This window comes from Haliotis asinina, chromosome 16 (genome assembly GCF_037392515.1).
Source record: "Haliotis asinina isolate JCU_RB_2024 chromosome 16, JCU_Hal_asi_v2, whole genome shotgun sequence".
Taxonomy (NCBI): Eukaryota; Metazoa; Mollusca; class Gastropoda; order Lepetellida; family Haliotidae; genus Haliotis; species Haliotis asinina.
This window is the reverse complement of record NC_090295.1, coordinates 5,795,793-5,818,130: the sequence shown is the minus strand read 5'-3', so window position 1 is coordinate 5,818,130 and position 22,338 is coordinate 5,795,793. Positions and strand designations below refer to the sequence as shown.

The 22,338-nt window shown below is 41.4% G+C and overlaps 1 protein-coding gene across 2 annotated transcripts; it reads left to right on the top strand.

The window, feature by feature from the left end:
• The first annotated feature begins 2,007 nt into the window (after window positions 1-2,007).
• LOC137267534 (endoglucanase E-4-like) lies at window positions 2,008-21,669 on the top strand. 2 transcript variants are annotated; one of them, XM_067802013.1, is made up of 13 exons: window positions 2,008-2,080; window positions 3,959-4,016; window positions 9,952-10,117; window positions 10,733-10,985; window positions 12,053-12,226; window positions 12,807-12,994; window positions 13,120-13,279; window positions 14,391-14,502; window positions 15,654-15,804; window positions 16,167-16,311; window positions 20,180-20,351; window positions 20,793-20,983; window positions 21,482-21,669. In XM_067802013.1, the coding sequence occupies exons 1-13, from the start codon at window positions 2,071-2,073 to the stop codon at window positions 21,538-21,540; spliced, it is 1,839 nt and encodes a 612-aa protein (XP_067658114.1). In that variant the 5' UTR covers window positions 2,008-2,070; the 3' UTR covers window positions 21,541-21,669. The 2 variants fall into 2 exon arrangements, with proteins under 2 accessions (XP_067658114.1, XP_067658115.1); XM_067802014.1 differs by lacking the exons at window positions 2,008-2,080; window positions 3,959-4,016 and adding an exon at window positions 7,479-7,560.
• The last annotated feature ends 669 nt before the right edge of the window (window positions 21,670-22,338 follow it).

The window sequence follows — 22,338 nt, the reverse complement described above, 5'->3', positions numbered from 1 at the left end:
ATTCTTCTCATGGGTACAATACTTGACGATACAGTTAAGTACTGAAAGATACTGCGTGGAACGTGAGGATACTGTGAAGTACTGTAGGATGCAGTGAAGTACTGTAGGATGCAGTGAAGTACTGGAGGATAAAGTGAAGTACTGGAGGATACGGTGAAGTACGCGATGAGACAGTGAAGTACTGGAGGATACGGTGAAGTACGCGATGAGACAGTGAAGTACTGGAGGATACGGTGAAGTACGCGATGAGACAGTTGAGTGCTGGAGGATAAAGTGAAGTACGCGATGAGACAGTGAAGTACTGGAGGATACAGTGAAGTACGCGATGAGACAGTGAAGTACTGGAGGATAAAGTGAAGTACTGGAGGACACGGTGAAGTACGCGATGAGACAGTTGAGTGCTGGATAAGACTGTGACGTACTGGATGAGACAGTGAAATACTGGGTGATATGGTGAAGTACTGGGGATACCTTGGAATACTGAAGGTACCGTGGAGTACTGAACTATACTGTGGGCTACCGGAGGACTCTGTGTTACAATGAAAGGATTAATGTGATCGAAATGTATTGTGATGACGTAACCGGAAGTCGGATGCTCTCCAGAATTTTGCAGTTCCTCAATGAAGCCGGTAATTGTTGTCACTTCTGACTCTAATACCCACGACACGTAGCCAGTCACCAGGAAATGAGGAGTTTGGGCAAATACATGTGACGTTAAGGGTCAGAAATAGTCTGTCAGTTGTGAACGGGATAGCTTCCGGAACGTTGGAAATCCCAACTGTGTCGAAATTATTGGATTCCCTTAAGGTTGTGTTCATTGATTATGTGAGGAGTGACTGAACACCGCATTTACTGCTACTTTGTTCTGCTCACACTTTTAGTAGAAATGAGTAACATATACGAAAACACGTAATTCATAAACACAAATGTTAGGTTTGAAACATCCCAGTGGAAGATAGAAACAAACTTCGCTTTTTGAAATATATAGGCAACACATTGCCAATTTGAACATACATAAACACATAAATATTTCCCCCTTGATCGAGTATATTGCAGTAAAAACAACCATGATAATGCCCCTTGAAAGAAGTGACTAACGGGATCCGTTGGTCAGACTCGCTGGCATGGTTGATGTATGCCGCTGAGTAGATCGATGATCATTACGTCAGTCAGTAGATTGTTTGACAGAAAATGGACTAGTTACAGTCCGTCAATTAGTTGTAACACTGGCGCGTATAAACCACAAACAAAACAAAAACAGTCCAAGATGGAGCTTTGTACGGAAGCGCTGAAGGGACATGAGTATGAGAATTTTTTTAATATATATTTCGTGCGCACGAGATACTAAAATGTGCGCACGATATAATATAGCGTGCGCACGATATAATATAGCGTGCGCACGATATACGAAAACGTGCGCACGATATACCAAAGCGTGCGCACGATATAATAAAGCGTGCGCACTATATAACATAGCGTGCGCACAAAATGAAAGGAGACACGTATTTTTAAATGTTAAATCGTGCGCACGAGATACTATAGCGTGCGCACGGTATAGTATAGTGTGCGCACGATTTAACAAAACGTGCGCACACTATATCATATCGTGCGCACGCTATGTAAAATCGTGCGCACGCTTTGTTAAATCGTGCGCACACTATACTATACCGTGCGCACGCTATAGTATCTCGTGCGCACGATTTAACATTTAAAAATACGTGTCTCCTTTCATTTTGTGCGCACGCTATGTTATATAGTGCGCACGCTTTATTATATCGTGCGCACGCTTTATCATATCGTGCGCACGCTTTGGTATATCGTGCGCACGCTATATTATATCGTGCGCACGTTTTCGTATATCGTGCGCACGCTATATTATATCGTGCGCACGCTATATTATATCGTGCGCACGAAATATATATTAAAAAAATTCTCATACTCATGTCCCTTCAGCCTTTCCGTAGCTTTGCAATCATTGGATGATAAAGGGTTCGATTTCTCGCCTACGAGAACCGGGTTCTTTTCCCTTTCAGGGCAAATAGTTCGCTGTCAGTTCATTGCGAAAGGGTCATGATCAATGGTAAGTCAAACACTCACCCTTATCGATCGGTTTGTATGAAGTAGTCACATCTACAGTGATTCACAGTCCGCTTCAAATATTCGGCAGGTCTGGTAGAAAGGAAACCCATTGAGGAACGTTACAATGACATTCATCTTGTGTATGCAGTATCATTTTACGTTATCACCACACACAAACACAATGCATGGAAATCACGTGCACAACGTGGGAACCTCTTACATGTGCATGGGGTGTCATTATGACTCTTGACGTTTTTCAAGCAGGTCGATAAATCACTGTAGACCATTTTTCCGATAATTTTCTTGTATCTGTGCATGGTCATGGTTTTCAGAGTCAAATCACACACTACTGACTGAAAATTGAAAACCTGAACTTTTCATGTCATACTCCAGTCATCTAACAAGGGGGATGACTGAACGAACTGTTTTGCTTGGAATGAAATCCATGTGGTGATGTATTCTCAAAAATTCCATAATTATTGTATCAACATTAATTCAATCCCATATATCTCCTATTTTCGATAATCGTACATCGAAAGCACAGTTCCCCTACTTTTTCTGAAGAGTATAATAATTATTTGTTATGTTGACTGTCTGTGAGATGCAACAGGGAAAGCGTCTGTGACCGTCAATATAGTCGCGCCAATATAGTTGCCGTATACGTAGTCGGACCCCAAGTCGTGGATGTTGACGTGTATGACACCACACTGAACGTGCTTGATTATGACATTGACGCAGATTGTCTCAATGAAAAAATAGTGTCTGTTGGAAGCCGGATTTTTGACGATTTACTTCTCCTAATGTCAGAAACATGTGTCTCACGAAATACACGATCAGTATTGTAACAGGTATGTGTGTTTTGTAATCTGTATAATCACTGATTTTGTGATAGATATTGTGGGTCACATTTCGTATCATATATATTCAATGGCAATAGTGTTTTTAGCGGCACACCTTTTTCGATAGCCCTTCAGAGTTGCCTCAACTGACTGGTTATTTATCTTGCTGACTTCGGGCTATCAAGAAAGCTCCAAGTAAATGGCGATACAGCCACGCTTTGCTAAAAAGTTCCCGACACTGTGTCAGTATATATAAAGGCTGGTTGGTATGTTGAGGATGACACACACAGACACACTCGGAATTATTCTGAAGTCGTGTGCCTATGCTTATCGTCGTCTGTCTGTTAAAACATTTTCTTCATTGACACTTCGTACCTAACCACTCTCATTGCAAACAATCTCCATTTAGTATTTCTGCTCTCACTGTAAAATGCCAAGCGTTAATATTTGATATTTGTCACCCATTACCTTAGATTTTTTACTCAAATTGCACTGTACTAGAAAACTGTATTGTGATTCATTGTAACGTGCTCATTGTTTGCTCAATATATTAATGAATGTTTTAGACTTGTCTGTGTTGTGTTTTGATGGTTCAGAAGGGGCTCTTATGCTCAGTCAGGCAAGCATGGAGACAGCACAGCACAGGTTAATGAATAAATAACTTTCTCGGCACTTGTGCACGTGCTTCTCGAACACCTGGCTGTGCCTTTCTTTGCATTCCTCCCTCGTAATAAACGGTGAACTGTGTCAGTATGTTAATGATATTTTGTTAACTTTTCTATCATTAGGATAAAAATGCTGCAAAAACGTCACAGAGATATATGATGTTTTGATTATGATCAGCGTTTCATTGAGTATGTTATGTTTATTAGTTTTCGAGTTACATTTCAATTCATCGGTCCGCTTTTGAGCCAGACGGACTATAAAGTAAATGTGTTGCAGCCACGCTCTTCTTTTGGCTTTGGTCGGTTTAAAAGCCAGTAGGCATTGGAGCGATTTTAGCTGCGCTTCGTTTAATTCATTTTGTTACGCTCATACAGATCCACCCAGGACGGGAAACGGTCGACTCTCAGGAGCTGTACAAGGCTTCTTCAAATGGTGAGTTCAAAATTAAACATCATCATTACGCATGTTGTCAGGCGACATCTTCCGTAAGTCTTCGTGGTTGATAACGGCGGCCTCTACGAATGTCCTCCTTCTTGGAGGAACTACGAAAAGGTTATTATATCGTTCGTCGAAGGTGCAAGATGCCCGTTGCGTCAACAAATAGTAGAGCGCACTGGTGCCAAATACTGTGTTCCCCACGAATAATGTTTTTATCTCGTTACAGAAAATGTCACGGTATAAAATATGTTGACTGGAACATCCAACGCCGCTTCATACCTTTGTATTGAGATTGCGGGACTGTGATTGAAGAGAGATGCGACTCTTCAATTCAATTCACTTTAAACCCCTCTCTCCACATCATAACAGGATCGTCTGTGTCACTATGTATATTACCGTGTTTGCAGTGTGGCGTCGTGTCGCTTTATCATCACCCGTGTCAGTAGCCGTGAATGACACCGTGTCTGCAGCGAAGTCTATGATCGTGTCTTTTACAGCGTCTGTACTCGTGTCTTATCCCGCGTCTGTAGTCGTGTCTGTTACCGAGTTTGAAGTCATGTCTTTCACCGAATCTCCTCTGTAGTCTGTCTGAACAGTGAACTCCTAAGCAAGGAACATGTGGCTTTTAGACCCAAATGTTCCACAAGGTGTAATGTTGTATTTGTTTGTCATGAGCTGATTCCGGCCCCGTCAACTGAACGAAATCAACACACACAGTTCCATCCAGTCATTACAAGAATTCATACAGAAATTGCTAACATCTAGAAGATACTTGTTTTAGAGTGTTACACTGTAGAACTGGATACACACTATTTTCCATCGAACCTGTCCCATCAACTGAACTTCTTACTGTAACGTGCCCAAAGGCGTCAGCTTCCACCTCGCCGAGTATCTGAAATCCCCTTTCGGTTTGTCATTGATCTGTACGTTGACATGCCCCTGGTATACAGCTGACTAGAGCGTAGTTCCAGGGTTCCAGCTGCAGGCCTTCCTATGTATGGCTTCCACGGACGCTAGCCTCCTTATCCATCACTTGTTCAGTAGTGTTTGGTCCCCGTGGGGTAATCCTTAAATCACCCTTCCCTCCACTCATTCAAACACTTCATTATTGCATGTACGTCACCTGTGTGAAGACGCAAGTAAAGACGTACAGGCCACCTCTCCGTCACAATCTCCTTTGCTTGGAAGCTTCCGCGGACACTTTGGAGCTTGGTACTCAAAGGCAATGTTGCCCCTTACGTCAGCGATGCTACGATCGTTATCACTGGGTTGTTTAGCATGTAGACGGATGCGGAACGAAATTGTGAACAAATGCAAACGGTAATAAATATTTAGCTCAACAAAAGGACAATATGAATAAATAGATATAGTCTTAGGTCGCTTTTAGCAGCACTCGACCAATATAACGGCATCTGAAATGGGAGTGAAATATCTCCTTGACACGCTGAGCAAGTCAGTCGTTGTTTATGATGATGTTGAAGCATGTGGAGAACGGAAGCTATTGCAACCGGCACTTTTTTATACAATACCAGAGCTTCAAAGAAAATAACAAATGCATTTGAGGTCCAGTATCGTTATTTCAACAACACTGTTAAAAATAATTCACAGGTCCATAATAGCTCATAGCTTTGGCAGGGGAGGCGGTAGCCTAGTGGTTAAAGTGATATTACTGGAATATTGCTAAAGGCGGCTTAAACGCACACTCACTCACTCGTAACTATGACAACATGTTCACTAGACTATGGTTATAACGAACTCAAAGGTGACACTAATTATAGTCCGTAATAGTCGAAGTTCGTATTAGCAATATCAGGAAAAACATAACAGTATTATCAGGAAAGATATACAAGTGGTCTACAAAAATGCCAGACACTTCGTTATATCTGTCAGTTCGTGTAAACGAGTTCGTCACCTACGTAGTTTATAGTAATTGCTTACAGCTTCGTAAGCGGATCAGGTTCACGTAACAATATTAATATGAGGAACACTTCCGCCTGGACCTATGTCCATTGTGTGAGTGAGTGAGATTAATTTGACGCCGCACTCAGCAATATTCCAGCTGTGTGGCGATGGTCTGTAAATAATCGAGTTACCGGGCAGTTCCGTGATCAACATCATGAGCATCGATCTGCGCAATTGGGAACTGGGAACATTTTGTCATCCAAGTCTGCGAGTCCCTACCTCCCGATCCCGTTAGTCGCCTCTTACGACAAGCATGGGATACGTAAGACCAATATTCTACCTCGGATCTTCACGGTGTCCACTGTATGACCAGGTAATACCAGTATATCAATCCTGCTCCAACTCAAACGTATGAAATATTAGGCACATGACTGCGCTCCATTAAATTTCCACTGAACTCGTCAAATGTCCATAAATGATTTTCGTAGATTATAGAATAACACATCGATTTAATTTAAGAATTTGTAAAATTCATACTTCTCAAACGCGTCAGTTAGTTCCTACACGGAACAACTAAGAATGAAAAGTAATAGGAACATTCACCATATAGCCTAATTTCAGAAAAGGCAATAAATATCACACATTTCATTGGTAAAGTATGCACTAAAACATGTTCAAGAAATAAAATCAATCTGTTGATGGAGTTGGAGAGTGTGGTATGAAAATATTTCCAGGCTGACTACGTTGTAGGATGTCTCTCGGAACCATGTGATCAAACTATGATATTACATTCAACAGGATATAGAAGACTTCAAATCTGGGCCAACATATTTCTTCAAAATACTCTGTGTATTTTTCTTGTATAACTTGTAATTAGTGTGACTAATGCAACCAACCTCGCAAAGACTTCCATTTTTTTCACGGAAATAATTAGGCCATTGTAAGTGGAGACCAAAACATCGAAAATGGCCCACTCACTTTGTCGTCATATCGACTACAAGTTCTCCACCCTCTCCACTTACACATACACCTGTGATCGGGGGTGATTTGTTCAGGGATAGTAACTGTTTGAAGAACTTGTTTAAAACTTGTTTATGATTGATCCATTTTAGCAAAATCTGAAACAAACGGCGTAACCCGGCACACCGTGATCCAAAACACACGTATGATACAAAAATATATAGCGGACGAATACCATTTTTATTTTCGTTTCACTCTAAGAAGCCATGAACCGCTGTCATACAGTACCATTTGACACACTTAAAACCATGATATGGGTCAACCGATATCCAGACTATAGATCTAACACTCCCATAAGCTGCACATTTGAACCAACGCCTAGATTCACAGATAATGTCAGAGGTAATACCTTCATGCCAAAACGCGTTTGCGTAAGTGAGTATAGTGTTAGGGCGCAATGTTCGAGCATTATTGGATTGAGGACCCACGAAATGGTCGTAAGATTCCATCCCTGTTGGAGTTGACCCCAGGCATTCCGTGCCCTCCGACAACCGTGTTCCTTACCGGCTTTGAGCATGTAAGAATGCAGTCAACATTACATTGACGATAAGGTGGGACTGTGAACACATGCGGGATGATAAGTCCGCGCCGATCATTTATAGCAACTAACAATGCGGTAAGGCTGTTTTTCTTGATCTGTGTATTCCACAGTAAATCTTATTTATTGTTAGATTATTTTACCTTTCATTGTTCATAATATGTATTTGTAGTAATGTCTTTTATCTTGATACGGTAAACTGATATGGCTCCTATGAACAACATTACGTCATCGCTCCTATCGGTATCGTTGCAGTGAGTTTGTTGTGAAGTTAAAGTCTACTTTAAACATATCTGATAAGTGTAATTTAATTACGTCATAAATATACCTCAAAGATACAAGCATGTGTCACTTCAGTGGTCAAGAATGCCCACTATATAAGTTCGTCACTAGTTGGTGCTGAAAAACTGATGTACCCCTTGGCTTTGTCACATGCCCGACACGGTATACAGTTAAGAAAGTAAGTCGATTCGGATTGGTCAGACGGGGAATTTCAAATCACAATATACCCCTTCTGATGAAAACAGCTTAATTTAGTGTCACATCACGGCGGAGATGCTTACAGTACAGTAGTCGTTTCATTATCGGAATGCATTTTCAAAAATGAAAAAATAATTTGAAGCTGAGCTAAATGCAAAGCTGACGTATTCACAATGCTGTTCGCGAAAATAGCATGGTATAACTCTGCAGAGATAATATAGTTCATTTGTGGGGACAACATCGAGCTTGATATGCGTCTTCTGCCTCACTGTGGACGACGACATGACATCACAAACGTGACGTCCGGTGTTGTGTTGTGTTGTATTGTGTTGTGTGCTCCCTCCCACCGTTCATGATGTCATGTTGTGTTGTGTTGTGTGCTCCCTCCCACCGTTCATGATATCAATGTAGCGTGTTGGGTTTATCGATTTATCGGGATTAAATCTACCTCAGCTTTAAAAACCAGGATGTTTATCTCCTAGTAAATACTTTTGAGTGGTATCTCATAAGTGTCAATCCGTATGTTGTCCAACTACCATTGTGAGAGATGAAGTAAACCCATATTCCAGATTCCTTTCCCTTGATCAGTGTAGTACGTCATTTAACGTAAGAGATGATGAAGTTAACCTAAAGAAGAAGATCAATGAGGTTTAAATCTGCTAGGTTCATATTCTTGGTTACATATAATGTTTTACTTTAGGTATCTGGGCCCTGTTCAACAGAGTGATCGGTGATCTTATGTCCCATACTTTAACATAGACTTACGACAGTCGCAGCGCTAAGGTGATACTGATGTCCCATGCATTAACATAGTCTTACAACTGTCGTAGCGCTAAGATGATCGTAATGTCCCCTACTTTAACAGAGACTTACGACAGTCGCAGCGCTAAGGTGATACTGATGTCCCATGCATTAACATAGTCTTACAACTGTCGTAGCGCTAAGATGATCGTAATGTCCCATACTTTAACATAGACTTACAACTGTCGTAGCGCTAAGATGATCGTAATGTCCCATACTTTAACAGAGTCTTACAACAGCCGTAACGCTAAGGTGATACTATACATAAACATAGACCTACGGCAGTCATAAGGCTGCGATCTTTTCATGAAACGGGTCCCTCGGAAAAATAATCATTTCACTTTCTTCCCATGTATGACTTATCCATGTCGGTGATTTCCTAGTAATCCCCGGGACCTTCAAGTGATGACTTATTTGAACACCATATTGCATATATACAGTACTCAGATATCATAACCACAGACCTGGGCCCACTTGCACAAAGCGATCTTAACGCTAAGACTACCTTATAAGCTGATGTTGGAGAATGAGAGTTAACGCTAAGATCACTTTGTGCAAGTGGGTCCTGGGTGCCGTTGTAAAAACACTTTAGCTCTAAGAGTATCTTAGTTCTACGTTTTGGTATGGGGGTTACGGTCACCTTAGAGCTAAAATCACTTTGTACAACCACATCCTGGGTCTACTTGTATAAAGCGATCTTAGCGCTAGAACCAAACTCGTGTTGACATTAAATAGTTTACTGAAATAGCCACAATATTATAAGTTCCACCTGTTTTGTGATCTTGAACTGAGACATTTAGATAAGAAAAACTAGATGTGTTCCCAAGGCCACGCGTGACTGTTATGTCACATGTCTTGCAGGCTGTTTGGAATGTCCTTAATTCGTGTCAGGACCAACGTGTACAACAACGTTGTGTGTTTCTGAATGTGTGTGTGTGAGAGAGAGAGAGAGACAGAGAGACACAGAGAGAGAGAGAGAGAGAGAGAGAGATTCTCGGCTTTGGATTATATTTACTTTCTGGGGAACAAACACACAGAGACACACAGAGACACACAGACACAGGCACACACACACACACACACACACACACACACACACACACACACACACACACACACACACACACACACACACACATACACGAGAAAAGTATTATGAGGAGCTAAATGTCCGTGATCTTCCTCCAGGGTTTTCAGCGTGCTGTTCATTCCCCTGGCCCTAGCGGCCTACAACGTGGAGATCACGTCCCACTGGGCTGGAGGCTTCCAGGGCAAGTTTTGTGTGGGCATCACAGCGGAACTCACGACATGGAAGGCGCACATGGTCTTCGACAGAAAAATAAATGATTTGCAGGTGCGACCTGGCTATGGTGAATATTTCTGTACACTGTACCCGTGTAGTATTCTGATGATATGCTTCAGTGAGATAAGACACATGCCTTGATGATATGTATACTAGGTACGTCCCCTTAATACACAATCGATGCATGCGATGCTTGGTAAAGCTCTGTTTCATTCAGAGGTGTCCCAGATAAAAAGTGATTCTAATAAAATTTAAATCGTGCATGTGAATCAAATAGTAAAACGCTGCTTTAGTAAAACGTTGCGTTTTCATATTAACAATAGTATTTTACAATTTATATTTACACCATTGCGCATGTGACCCACATACATTGGAATCTGTCCAAAATGGAAATGTTTTGTGTTGTTTTGCCATTTGTATGGATTAGGGTTAAGACAATAGGGTTTGGGAATCGAAATCTGCACATTTAAAACAATTTATGTCGGACTCATTATCTTGCAATCAAACCTTTCAAACTGGCGATCGAAATGCACTCATGTTTCTCATGAAACTAGACAAAATTACAAGCATGGAAATGGAAGTCGGTCGTTAAACGTACTCGGTTTGGGACGAGGTGACTAGTCGTGCCTTTTCGTTATAAAACTGACTGATACAGATATTGTACAGGCCTGGAGAGGCGATGTGTCGGCAAAACCAGGAGGCAAGGAGTTCATTATCCAGAACAAACCCTGGAACGGCGCAGAACATCCAGGAGACAACCTCTGCATGACCTTCCAAGGCACTGCTGAAGGTGACGTCATACCACGAGCGACCGTGTTCATCGAAGGCATGACTGACAATGGTAATGCAACGATACCTCCCCACACAGACCCCGGGACTACAGGAGCGTCGCCTACAGGCACCCTGCCATCATATGTGTGTAAGTGAACACCTGGAGGTCCTTTCACGAACCTACCTTTACTGAGGTCAGCCTTAACTCCCATTCTATAACACTGCACTAAGGTTACCTCAGTGAAACCTTCGTGCTATGTGAAAGGAAGCCCAGGACAATAAGCCAATACAATGGAAGCTGTCCGGCACCTGTCTAATCCAGCAAGTTGTCAACACCAGCATAAAATCAAAGTCCTTTAAGTGGCTTGTACATTTATCATCACCTCCGCAATCAATAGAAAATCTGATATAACAAAAGAAACCCCCAAGTCCCTTCATGTTGAAAAGGAGCCGGTGTGAGATGAGTAATTCGACCCTGATGTTGAAGTAAATTTAGACTTCACTTGGACCTTTCGTATGACAAAATATAGGATGGTGGTGGAAATTCATGATTCAGAGACCGTGATACGGACTAGTCAATGCCCATGTCGTCCGTGGGATCATCTTATATGCATTACAGTAGATATGCTGTAAACATACTTAATACCCAATCAACCAGGAGTGAATCCAAGGTTTCTTGAACCCATGCTTGTACATAGATGAGCCAAGAGCTAAGGCCTCTATAGGTAGTGTTAGACAAAAGCTACGCTATAATATTTGAAATGGACCTATTTTACACTAAACCAGTTCCTAAATTATGATCATAATATGCAATGAAAATGAGCCCAGAGATTTTCTTTACTTTGCGGCGGTATTCTAGCCTGGGCTATATTTGTTTCAAGGTCTTTGTAACAGACTAGTATATATCTATTACGTCAGGTTGTCATGGATCACGTCATATGACGGCGGCTAACACTGGTTTCCCTGAACAGGATTCGATGATTACAGAATGTCGTACTAAAGCGTGATTATTCCAATAAAGTGATTTCAACCCTGAAACTCAAAGATTAACCCAAACATCGACAGGTTCGAATCCGGTCAGACCATTTGATCTATTTCACAAATATTTCATTATTTTACTGCCGCTGATAATCGCTGCATACATATTTAAGTTAACTCTGCACGTGACACCACAAAATAGCGATCTGTAATTCAGTTGACTGTTTCCTGTACCAGTGTCTGGTCCTGCCCGCTACAACTACACTGAGGTGCTTGGTATGTCAATCCTGTTCTACGACGCCCAGAGATCTGGCCCCCTCCCCAGCAACAACCCGATACCATGGCGAGGTGACTCCGCCCTTAACGACACGGGCGACGAGGGAGAAGATCTCACAGGGGGGTGGTATGATGGTGAGTAGTAGACAAGAGTCACTAACAAATCAGTGGGTGAGTGAGTATGGCGGCGGTCTGTAAATCGAATCTGGACCAGGTAATCCAGAGCACCGATCTACGCAATTGGGATACTTTGTGTCAACCACGTCAGCGAGCCTGACCACCCGATCCCGCAAGTCACATCGTAGAACAAGATCAATTCTAACCCAAATCTTCACGGGTCTTATGACGTAAAGGGCATAAAACTAGCTATCATTGTGATAAACCAAGTATAAGCAGTACATCATCACTATAGTGATGTATTTACTCTACTTTGGCTATACTGTATTAAGTATATTAATGCTGTGTACATTTATTCAAAACAGTAAGAGCTGTTTATCTCATTTAATTTTACTACCCTTTATGCACCAGCAGTCTGCAGGTTAACTGCTTGTAGCAAGTCATATAGCCATTTCACTGATAATTTCCTTATTGTTTATTTCGAGGAATGTCCGATTCCCCCACGCATTCTGTTGTATACTTGTATTATCTTGGTATTCGGATATGTTGAGCCTCTATTTCACCTTTTGGATGACTCCTCTGCTCCTCTTCACGGCAGCCGGTGATCACGTCAAATTCAATTTCCCAATGGCGTCTTCGTCGACGCTGTTGCTGTGGGGTCTCAACAGATGGAAGGACGCCTACGAACACGCCGGCCAGCTGGACGCAATGTACGACATGATCAAGTGGCCATTAGATTACTTCCTGAAGTGCTGGCGACCTGACAAAGAATGGTATTACGTTCAGGTAATGACGTATTCGGCACTTTGAAATGCTGAATTTTACTAACCAATGGTATGTTGTGGTGATAATGTTTCTCGATAATTGTCTTGTTTCATTGAATATGAACTTCCAAATTCTACCTTGCTAAGGTTGGTGATGGCAAGGCTGACCACTCTTATTGGGGCCGTTGTGAAGACATGAAAATGGCACGTCCAGCTCTCAAGGTCACGGCTGCGGATGGCGGAAGTGACGTCGCAGGGGAAACAGCCGCATCACTGGCTGCCGGATCGATTGCCTTCAAAACGAAAGGTATTTTGTGATTCTGTTTGACTGTTTCTTGACACTTAATAATGTTATCGGTACAGGCATGTATAAACAGGAGGACGTCAGTACTGTGATTTTGTTTAAGTCCACCTCTTTTAGCCAATACTAAATTGAGTGCTGTGGGATAGAATTAGTGGATAAATCATTTTCCAGGATTGTGCTTGCAAGAATATATTTGAAAATATTCTAACGTGACCCTCAGTCCTCAATACAACTTCACCTTGCAATTCGTCAAAGGTTTACCCCCTTTTAAAGTGAAAGTGCAGAGAAAACAAAATAATTTTCCTCGAGAATGACTGTTATTTACGATACCGACTATGTCATAAAATGTGTTTATGACTCACTCACAGATAGTGATGATACCAAATGTTTTCTAAAGGTGGTACAAGCAAAGGCGAGTAATTATAAAGTACTCTCCTTAAACCAAAACACCATAAAAGTAAACTGTATGAGATATCACTTCTGTAAGAAACTGCTTCAGATCCAGAAATGCCCCCAACATGTCTATTATTTAAGAAATGTATGCTTTGTTTACCCCATGACGGTTGTAACCCTCATCAAATTACGTTGTGCAAGTGGCGTGAATCCAGTGTTTTGAAAACAGTTTCAGTTTGCTACAAGAAATCTTCCTAATTACCAAAGCAAATGATGACCTTGTGTGTTTAAATCAAGAGATGCTTACTTGAATCGCAAACAGAACAGGGGAGACTACTCAGTATGTCCTCCTTGGCAAATGGTCTGTCTTTAGGCAATGTGGCATTCATTACGTTCAGTGTCATGTTTGTGGATATTCCAATGTTTTGAAAGAGCACTGTCATTATATATTTATCGTAATGGAATTGAGCCGTAATGCTCTGGATAGTGCAGGCGGTCCATGTTAGATGTGATGTATGTTTACATTCAGTACCTGGAATAGTTTGTTTGCCCTAAAAATGAATATTTTGTTCAGTGGAAAATACCCAAACATGCACGTGCCCAAAGAAACATACATATAGCGATACAGGAACTACAGAATAAGCAGCGAGTCACAAACTGGGTCAGTATGCCCCAAGATTCACTGAGGTTTTTGAGCACTGCGACTTATCGTTCTCTACAGATCCGGCCTACTCGGCGACACTCCTTAAGGCAGCCAAGAGTCTGTTTGCTTTCGGCAAAAAATATCCTTCAATCTACTCCCAGAGTTTGCCGGAAGTCACATACTACTATGCGTGAGTGTTTTCCTACTTCATCATTTTTTGTTCTTTTATACATTTTCAACCACAAAAAGATGCTGCAGGATGTAGATGTCAAGCGATCACTGAAAGTTTTACATTAATAATCTTCAGAAATATGGACTTGCATGAGGGTATTGATTTGGATTTTCTTATATACATCAGTTCATCCTCTTAAAAAGATAGTTATTTAAAAACATTTGACGGCGCCACAGAAGTTGATACTTAAAAGTGTCATGAATGTTCCGGAAACATCGATACATCGATAGTGAGACACCTTTCCTGGTTTAATGTGTCCTATAAATAAGACGTTTTTACTCTTCCTGTGGTTGGACCTGTTCTATAGTTCCTACTTGGGAGATAAACTGGGATAGACTACTCCATCCAATTAATTTTATGTGGCTTTTAGTTCAGAGAGAAAATTATAGAACAAGGATATGGATTCAGGTAGCTCTATTGGTGAATCTGCCCATTCGGTTGTATTCTTGTTGAATCGTGTTGTATATATCAATGGCGTAGCAGGAACATGGTTGAAGATTAGATTTTACTGGTTTAGTTGTCTGCGGAAACTGTAAATATATGTGCTCGCATTTGCAGAACTTTAATTCGAGAGCGAATATTACGCAAGACTGATTAATAATACTCATTCTCCCTAATGGCTGTTCATTCCAGCTATGCCATTCACCTCCTTAAATGCGGAAGGCAATGTTGAATGCTTTATTAATACCTCTGGGAAACTGGGTTACGCAAATTCTGACAAAACATGGCCAACAACATGTGTGAATGAACAAGCCTACAAATGGCAGTTGATTTGTGAACGTCGCCATGCACAAATGACATTTCTGCATTTTCGTGCGTTGATACTTTGCCAAGTCGTCCTATCCATACAGTTTCATAATTGGCGACTTCTGTAATCGTGTCTGTCAAATGATGACAAAGTGTTTCTGGTGCTGGTGGTATAGTGGGCAGTTCTAGCCAGTGTGTGACAGTCGTTCGGCTGGTTGTACTACGCCTCCAATAAAGGCAATACCATGCTGTTATTTTTTTATGATGTAGCTCTGGTCACTCTGGACGAGATGTGTGTGGTTTCGGAAAGACTGTAGACGGCATCCAATAAGACCTATACGTTTGTGTTGTTTATGTCGTAGCTCTGGTCACTTCGAGGACGAGATGTGTGTGGCTGCTTGCTGGCTGTACAAGGCGACCAATGACAGTCAGTACCTGGACGACGCCAAGCATTACGTTACATCCGCCTGGGCCTGGGCTCTGTCATGGGATAGTAAACTTGTGGCTTGTCAGGTAAACGTCACACAACGCGAAACTGACAGAAGCTGGTGTTTCATAAAGCTAGGCTTTGGGGGTAGGGGTTGGGTTTAGGGAGGAATGATGATGATTTTAAGAGGGGGTGTGGGGTGTGGAGGGGGACCACCCATTTTGTTCTGGGGAGGTAGGGAGAGTAACCAACTTCCCCCTGGTCATAAATTATGAATGGTGCCAACTGGCACTTATGAGGTATTGAGTCGCATCTTAGCACCATGTAACACTACGTCCCTTGCCTAGGAACAATATGACGTGTGCTTCAAAGACATATTTACCACATATTTACATAAACGTTGCTTTTTTTAGTCAGAAAATACTTTTAAGACATGTTTACCTTGCAGCTATTGTTGTTCGAAATTACTGGAGATTCCAAGTATTCTACAATGGTAGACGGGTATATGATTGGGTGGACACCATCCCGTGGTATGCAGTATTCCACGTGTGGCCTGGCCTACAGAGACAAATGGGGAGCACTCAGATACGCTGGTATGTAGGACGGCACTGTAACCAGGGGCATCCACTTATACCGCTATGTCATACATGACGAATAAAGTTAACTATATGGTCCATGTTAGTTACCTTTGATGTGTGGCAGCTGATGCACTATTTTCATATATTTGTCGTAATTATTTGGGGCAGCAAATAATTGAGGTGCTTGTAAAACATCGAGCGTTTGTGTGGGTGACAGCTTGTGTAACTTAGAGTTATCTCTCTTGTATAGACGACCATGTCAGACTTAATCTCTTCAACCGTTTCGGGATAGGGCAGATTCTAAACGGTTGTCTGTGTAGAGATCTGGGTGACTTTAGAAAGCGATTCGATGCTCCTTGAGACATATGAGATAATATCAACATTTTATACTCAACAACAAATGTGAAATCTGTTCCCTCACCAGCCGTGAATCTGATTTTTCAAAGGAAATTAATCATTTGAATTTCCAGGACTCGAACCTGTCTGATCGGAGGTGACTTTACGTGACCTCAGAAATCCAACTGACCTGATCTGAAAACAGCATCAAAATTCTTAAAATCAGCTGGTATTAGTCCTATTACTAACTTTGTTATCATCTGCCAATTGTGAAGCCTGGTGATCTGCACTTTGCTGTCAGATTATTAAATTTGTTGTAACCTTTTCAAAACAGGAAGAAAACGTCAAAACCGTTAAGATGTGACATTTTTAGTTACGAACAAAATTTGAAAAATTAGAGAGGAATCATTTTTGCTTTGCAAACATTTCCTTTCTTATCCTTTGAAATTCTCTCTTCTCGCCTTTTTGTTATCTTTCTCTTTTGAATTTCAAATTGTGTTAAAGTCACTTTTCTTCAAAATTCCATTTTCTGCTTTTTACTTAAAGGTTGTCAGCAAAATCAAAGCTAAATCATTCAACGTGTTCCCCTCAAACAAATATTCCACAATTTCAATTTCACTTTTTCATACTGTAGGCCTAACCCCTATATAACAGACGCTGATCTCACAATAATGCTGATAGGGTGTAATGCATCTGAGGTTGAATTAAAACTGACACAGCTGCACCAGCAGATTCTGGTCTCAAGTGAAGAAGTTCATCAAATTTATTTCATATCTCGGACGAGTTCCCAATTTCTATTACGAAATGATTTTGAAATTGAAAAATTAACCCCGAAATAGGTCCACGCTGCACTAAACCGTGAAATCTGTGAATAACCTTAAAGAATCAATAACTGGCACATTAATTTCAAACTCATGGTTTTGGATTTACAAGCAGAAAGTCAATAGGAAGGGCCAAATGAGTGGACGGGACACGCAGATAAGATACGAATATTACAAAGGGGATGACTGATAAGTTCTTAACCTCACACAGAAATCATTACATGGAGCAGATGTACAAATTGAGACAACTGAGCAAACTGTCGAATTGTAAGCTCTCGAAAATGTTCAGGTGTGAGGAACTTGCAGTAAAAGGGCTTAACATCCGAAACATGCAACGTAAGAGCAGGATTTGCCACCCTACATCTAATTAACAGATGCGAGTTGGGTAGGACAAGTCCGTTTAGAGAGCGCTAGACAACAGTGGCAAAAAGTGTTATGAGAAAACCACGATGTCTTGATGGCCGTTATTGTGGACGGTCAGCTTACAACTCTGAATACAGTACATTCTATTGTCAAAGAAACCCTGAATAAAGAGTGAACTTAAAAGTATCATGCAACATGTCGTCTAACTACATGTCTTTGAACACGAAGCGCTCATTTAAGGTGACCCAGGGAGGTTCTTGGAAAGATTTGATACAAAATTATGATTTGCTTTGACCCGTTCATCAAGACAGATGGCAACGTTTAGCGTGGCAGATTTCAAGCCAACATGCGGTATTGCTCATTCATTAAGCGTTGGTCGCTGGTTTGTAATGCACAGACTGTACATTTATAGCACTTCACTACATTTCTTGAATGTTGCTGATGGAGACGAACATTACCTTTACTTTCATAATCCCACCATCGTGACAGTGATGACCAAGTTGGCATTGTCAGTATTGTGCGTACTGATCACCGAATAAGTCTCAGTGGTATAAGTACAGTCTTGGATGACGCAAGTACAGTACTCACAGTCTGAACACTGACCTCTTTAACCAGTTCATTTCTAAATGACCATGCATGATTGAAGACTTGTTACTGATTTAGATTTTTTATTCGGAGCTCATAGCATTCATATATACATATGGAAATTAATTAAGCAACACCAAATTCAAAGACACATAAAAACTTAACAAAGTTTAACGAAGTAATTTTGATGATTGATTATTCAATTTTGATGTATTGACATACAGCATGAGCTTTTCATGGGTTGATATGACGCGCGTGAAGCTTGCACAGCGCACGTGCATTGCTTTAACCTCAACTTTCGAAAAATGCACTTTTTCCCTGGGGTGTTTACAAGCGCAGGTTGTCGATTGCATTCGGTTTTTCATTCATTTCAATGTCATGGCACGTAGGAAATTATCAGAGGCCACTCGTTGGCAAATAATCGGCATGAGGAATGCTGGTATGTCTCTAAGACAAATCGGGACTCAAATCGGACGACATCATTCCATAATTTCAAAACTTTTGAAAAAATACCGGGCCACTAATGAAGTTAAAGACCTGCCTAGACCAGGAAGACCCAGGAAGACCACAGTCCGGGAGGACAGAGCTTTACTGAGACTTGTACGGCGCAGGTCCTTCGACTCGAGCTCTCGGTTGAGACAGGAGTGGCTTCCAGGGAGACCCATCTCGAACAGGACTGTTCGGAATCGTCTGAAAGCTGCAGGATACCGGGCAAGGAGGCCAATCAAGCGACCCAGACTGTCTCCAGCCCATAAGGCAGCCCGACTGGCCTGGTGTAATGACCGTTTGCACTGGAACATTGCCTCTTGGAGGAAGGTCCATTTCTCAGATGAGAGCCGGTTCTTGCTGCACATGGTGGACGGTCGTACTCGGGTCTGGAGGCAGAGGAACACAGCAATGGCTCCACGGAACATCCAGGAGACTGCGGCCTTTGGGGGAGGTTCCGTTATGGTATGGGGGTGCATTTCCATGAACTGCAAGTTGGATATCATTACCATCCGTGGCAACCTTAACGGTGTTCGTTACCAACAGGAGGTTCTTGACAGGGCTGTGGTACCTCATTTTGAGAACCATCCTCTGGCAACGAGACCCATATTTATGGACGACAATGCTAGACCTCACAGGGCGCATGCTGTAAATGATTTTTTGCGGCAAAATGCAATTGACAGAATTCCATGGCCTGCCATGAGCCCTGACCTCAACCCCATTGAACATTTGTGGGACTTTATTGGCCGTCGTGTGAGGCAGAGAGACCCACCAGTCCATAATCTCAACGAATTGACGGCTGCCCTGCATGAGGAGTGGAACAGGATCCCCCAGAATCAGATCCGGAGACTCATCCAAGGAATGAGGAGGCGTCTGGAATCGGTGGTGCGTGCGCAGGGAGGACACACTAGATATTGATGAAAGTCGGTGTGCAGACTCTCAGATGACTGTTCTTTCTTTCCATGTGACATTTGTGTTAATACACCTGACAACAACGTCTGTGGATGAATAGTAAATTGTGTCCATTTTTTCATGAATTTAAGACAGTTTTAAGAATTTGGATTTCGTTGCAATAAAGCAAAGTCTTGATACTTTTTCCCTTTAAGTTGTTTGTCAGAGATCGTCTGTTGAATAAAAAAGTGTCAAACTATATCAACCCGGCATATTTTGATTGTCAGAACACTTCAAAGTTGCTCCAATAGAAAAAATTGGGGTGTTGCTTGATTAATTTCCAGGTGTATATATCTGTGTTTGTTAATTGTAGAACTTATGGTTTGCTCTTACCTTTACAGCCAACACGGCCATGGTTGCCCTCATGGCGGCTGAAGATGGCCTCCAGACGGAGAAGTATAGGAAGTGGGCTATAGACCAGATCAACTACATCCTTGGCGACAACAAGTACCACATGAGCTACGTCATCGGCTACGGAAACAAGTACCCCGTCAGGCCTCACCATAGAACCAGGTAGCTGTCAGGTTTTCTTGTAAATGCACTTTATACAAGCAGCACTGAGAATCTGCATAGTCCGCGTTTATCTTGATGAGCAAATATATATACAACTCGACAGGAGTTAGAGAACAAATGGTTCTATTATATTTAACTACAACAGTTGACCTATATGAAATAATCTAAAATCACTTTACTTCTCTTTGGTAGTATATATTGCTGGGAACTTTTTAGGGGGATTTTGTCTGCATATTTTTTTAATTTGCTTTTTTCATGTAAAGTACTTATTATTTTACGTGATGCTCAGTACAGGCCATAACCGCCTTATGTACGTGAAATGCATTGGTTGTCGTTATGGCTGCAAAGTGGTTTAAAGGTTTTGTGTAATCATAATATATTCACTATGCAGTCAGTTCATTGTTCACGCGGTTTGATGTAAAAATACCACAAATATCGCAGCTCTTGTCCCGACATCCCCAAACCCTGTGGCTGGGAAGCCTTTGACAACCCTGGTCCAAACCCCCACCTTTTGAAGGGTGCTCTTGTGGGCGGCCCTGACAACACCGACGTGTACGTTGACGACAGGAAGGACTACGTCAAGAACGAGGTTGCATGTGACTACAACTCCGGCTTCCAGACAGCCTTAGCGGGTATGGATTCACAACAATACCATATTGTCAATATGACATCTCAGATCATGCGGGTAGCAAGCCAATTTTTTTCGTGTAAGCTGGATGGGTTGACAAGCTTTATAAAAACTGAGACAGTATGGAGGGTTTGTCCTATTCAGCAAAAATCATGTGTAAACAACGGCTGCTTCATATAATGGTAACTTCACCCGTTATTTTACCTATGACCATATTTTCAACTGTTTTTCCTCCTTCATAGTAGTACGATGGTCGTTTAAACATATATAACTAAGATTTAAACGTCAACATTTAACCTTCCATTGCAAGTTTCGGAATCCATATTGGACTGAGTACCAGTCAAAAATGTAATTGCTAGAAACAAAAATTGTTTGTTATATGAAAACATCAACAGTTCTGTCAATGGTGACCAATGATTATTCATTTGCATGCTCTTTAAGGTATGCCATTGATCCTTAGGTTTGAACTTTTACACACAACATGTGTGCCTTTCTTTTCCAGGTCTTATTCATCTGCAGATGAGCAAACAGCTACCTACAGCTGATCCTCCTAAGTGTTGAATAATTAACGCAGCTATGGTATTTTGGCGAAGTAAAATAGTGTTTCAACTTCAATTATTTCGAAGACGAATATATCTTGTTATTCTATTTCATTATTAAGTTTGGAACAGTAAATCAATTGTTCCTTTTGATTAGCGTTGAATATGTAATTAGGTCTTGATTAACCCAGCCTTATACGTCAACATTCGTCATGCATGCCTTTAGAAATTATTTCTTACAAGTATCAACATACGTGTATGACCTGCACAACGGATGTTGATGAATGTCATCGTGACATTGAGAAGTAATGTAATGAACCTGTTTTGCATACCGCGATGGTGAAGGAGCGGTAATGGAACGGAAATGGATTTAACAAACATAATCTTTCCAACATATGTCATATTTGGGATTTCACTTTCTTAGTAAAGTACAAATTCTGGTACTTTTTTCGGTTGAGTCCCATCCGGGATTCGAACCCGCACCCTCAGAGTCAGGCACCTAATCGCCAGCACACAAAGTCAGCCGCCCAGCCCGCTCAGCCACCGCGACAGTCGTCTCAACCGAAAAAAAGAAAGTACTAGAATTTGTACTTTACTAAGAAAGTGAAATCCCAAATATGACATATGTTGCATTTGACCACTTTCTAAATGGCATCATGTAATCAGAATCTTTCCACGCTTGTTTAGTGATCACTTAGAGATTCAGGTTATAACCTGCATTGTTACAGTTGCAGAATCACTTTTTAAAGTTATCATAGATAATGAGCTTGTATAAATGATAACTGGATTATATGTAGGTAGGGAGTTTCGTTTTTAGCAG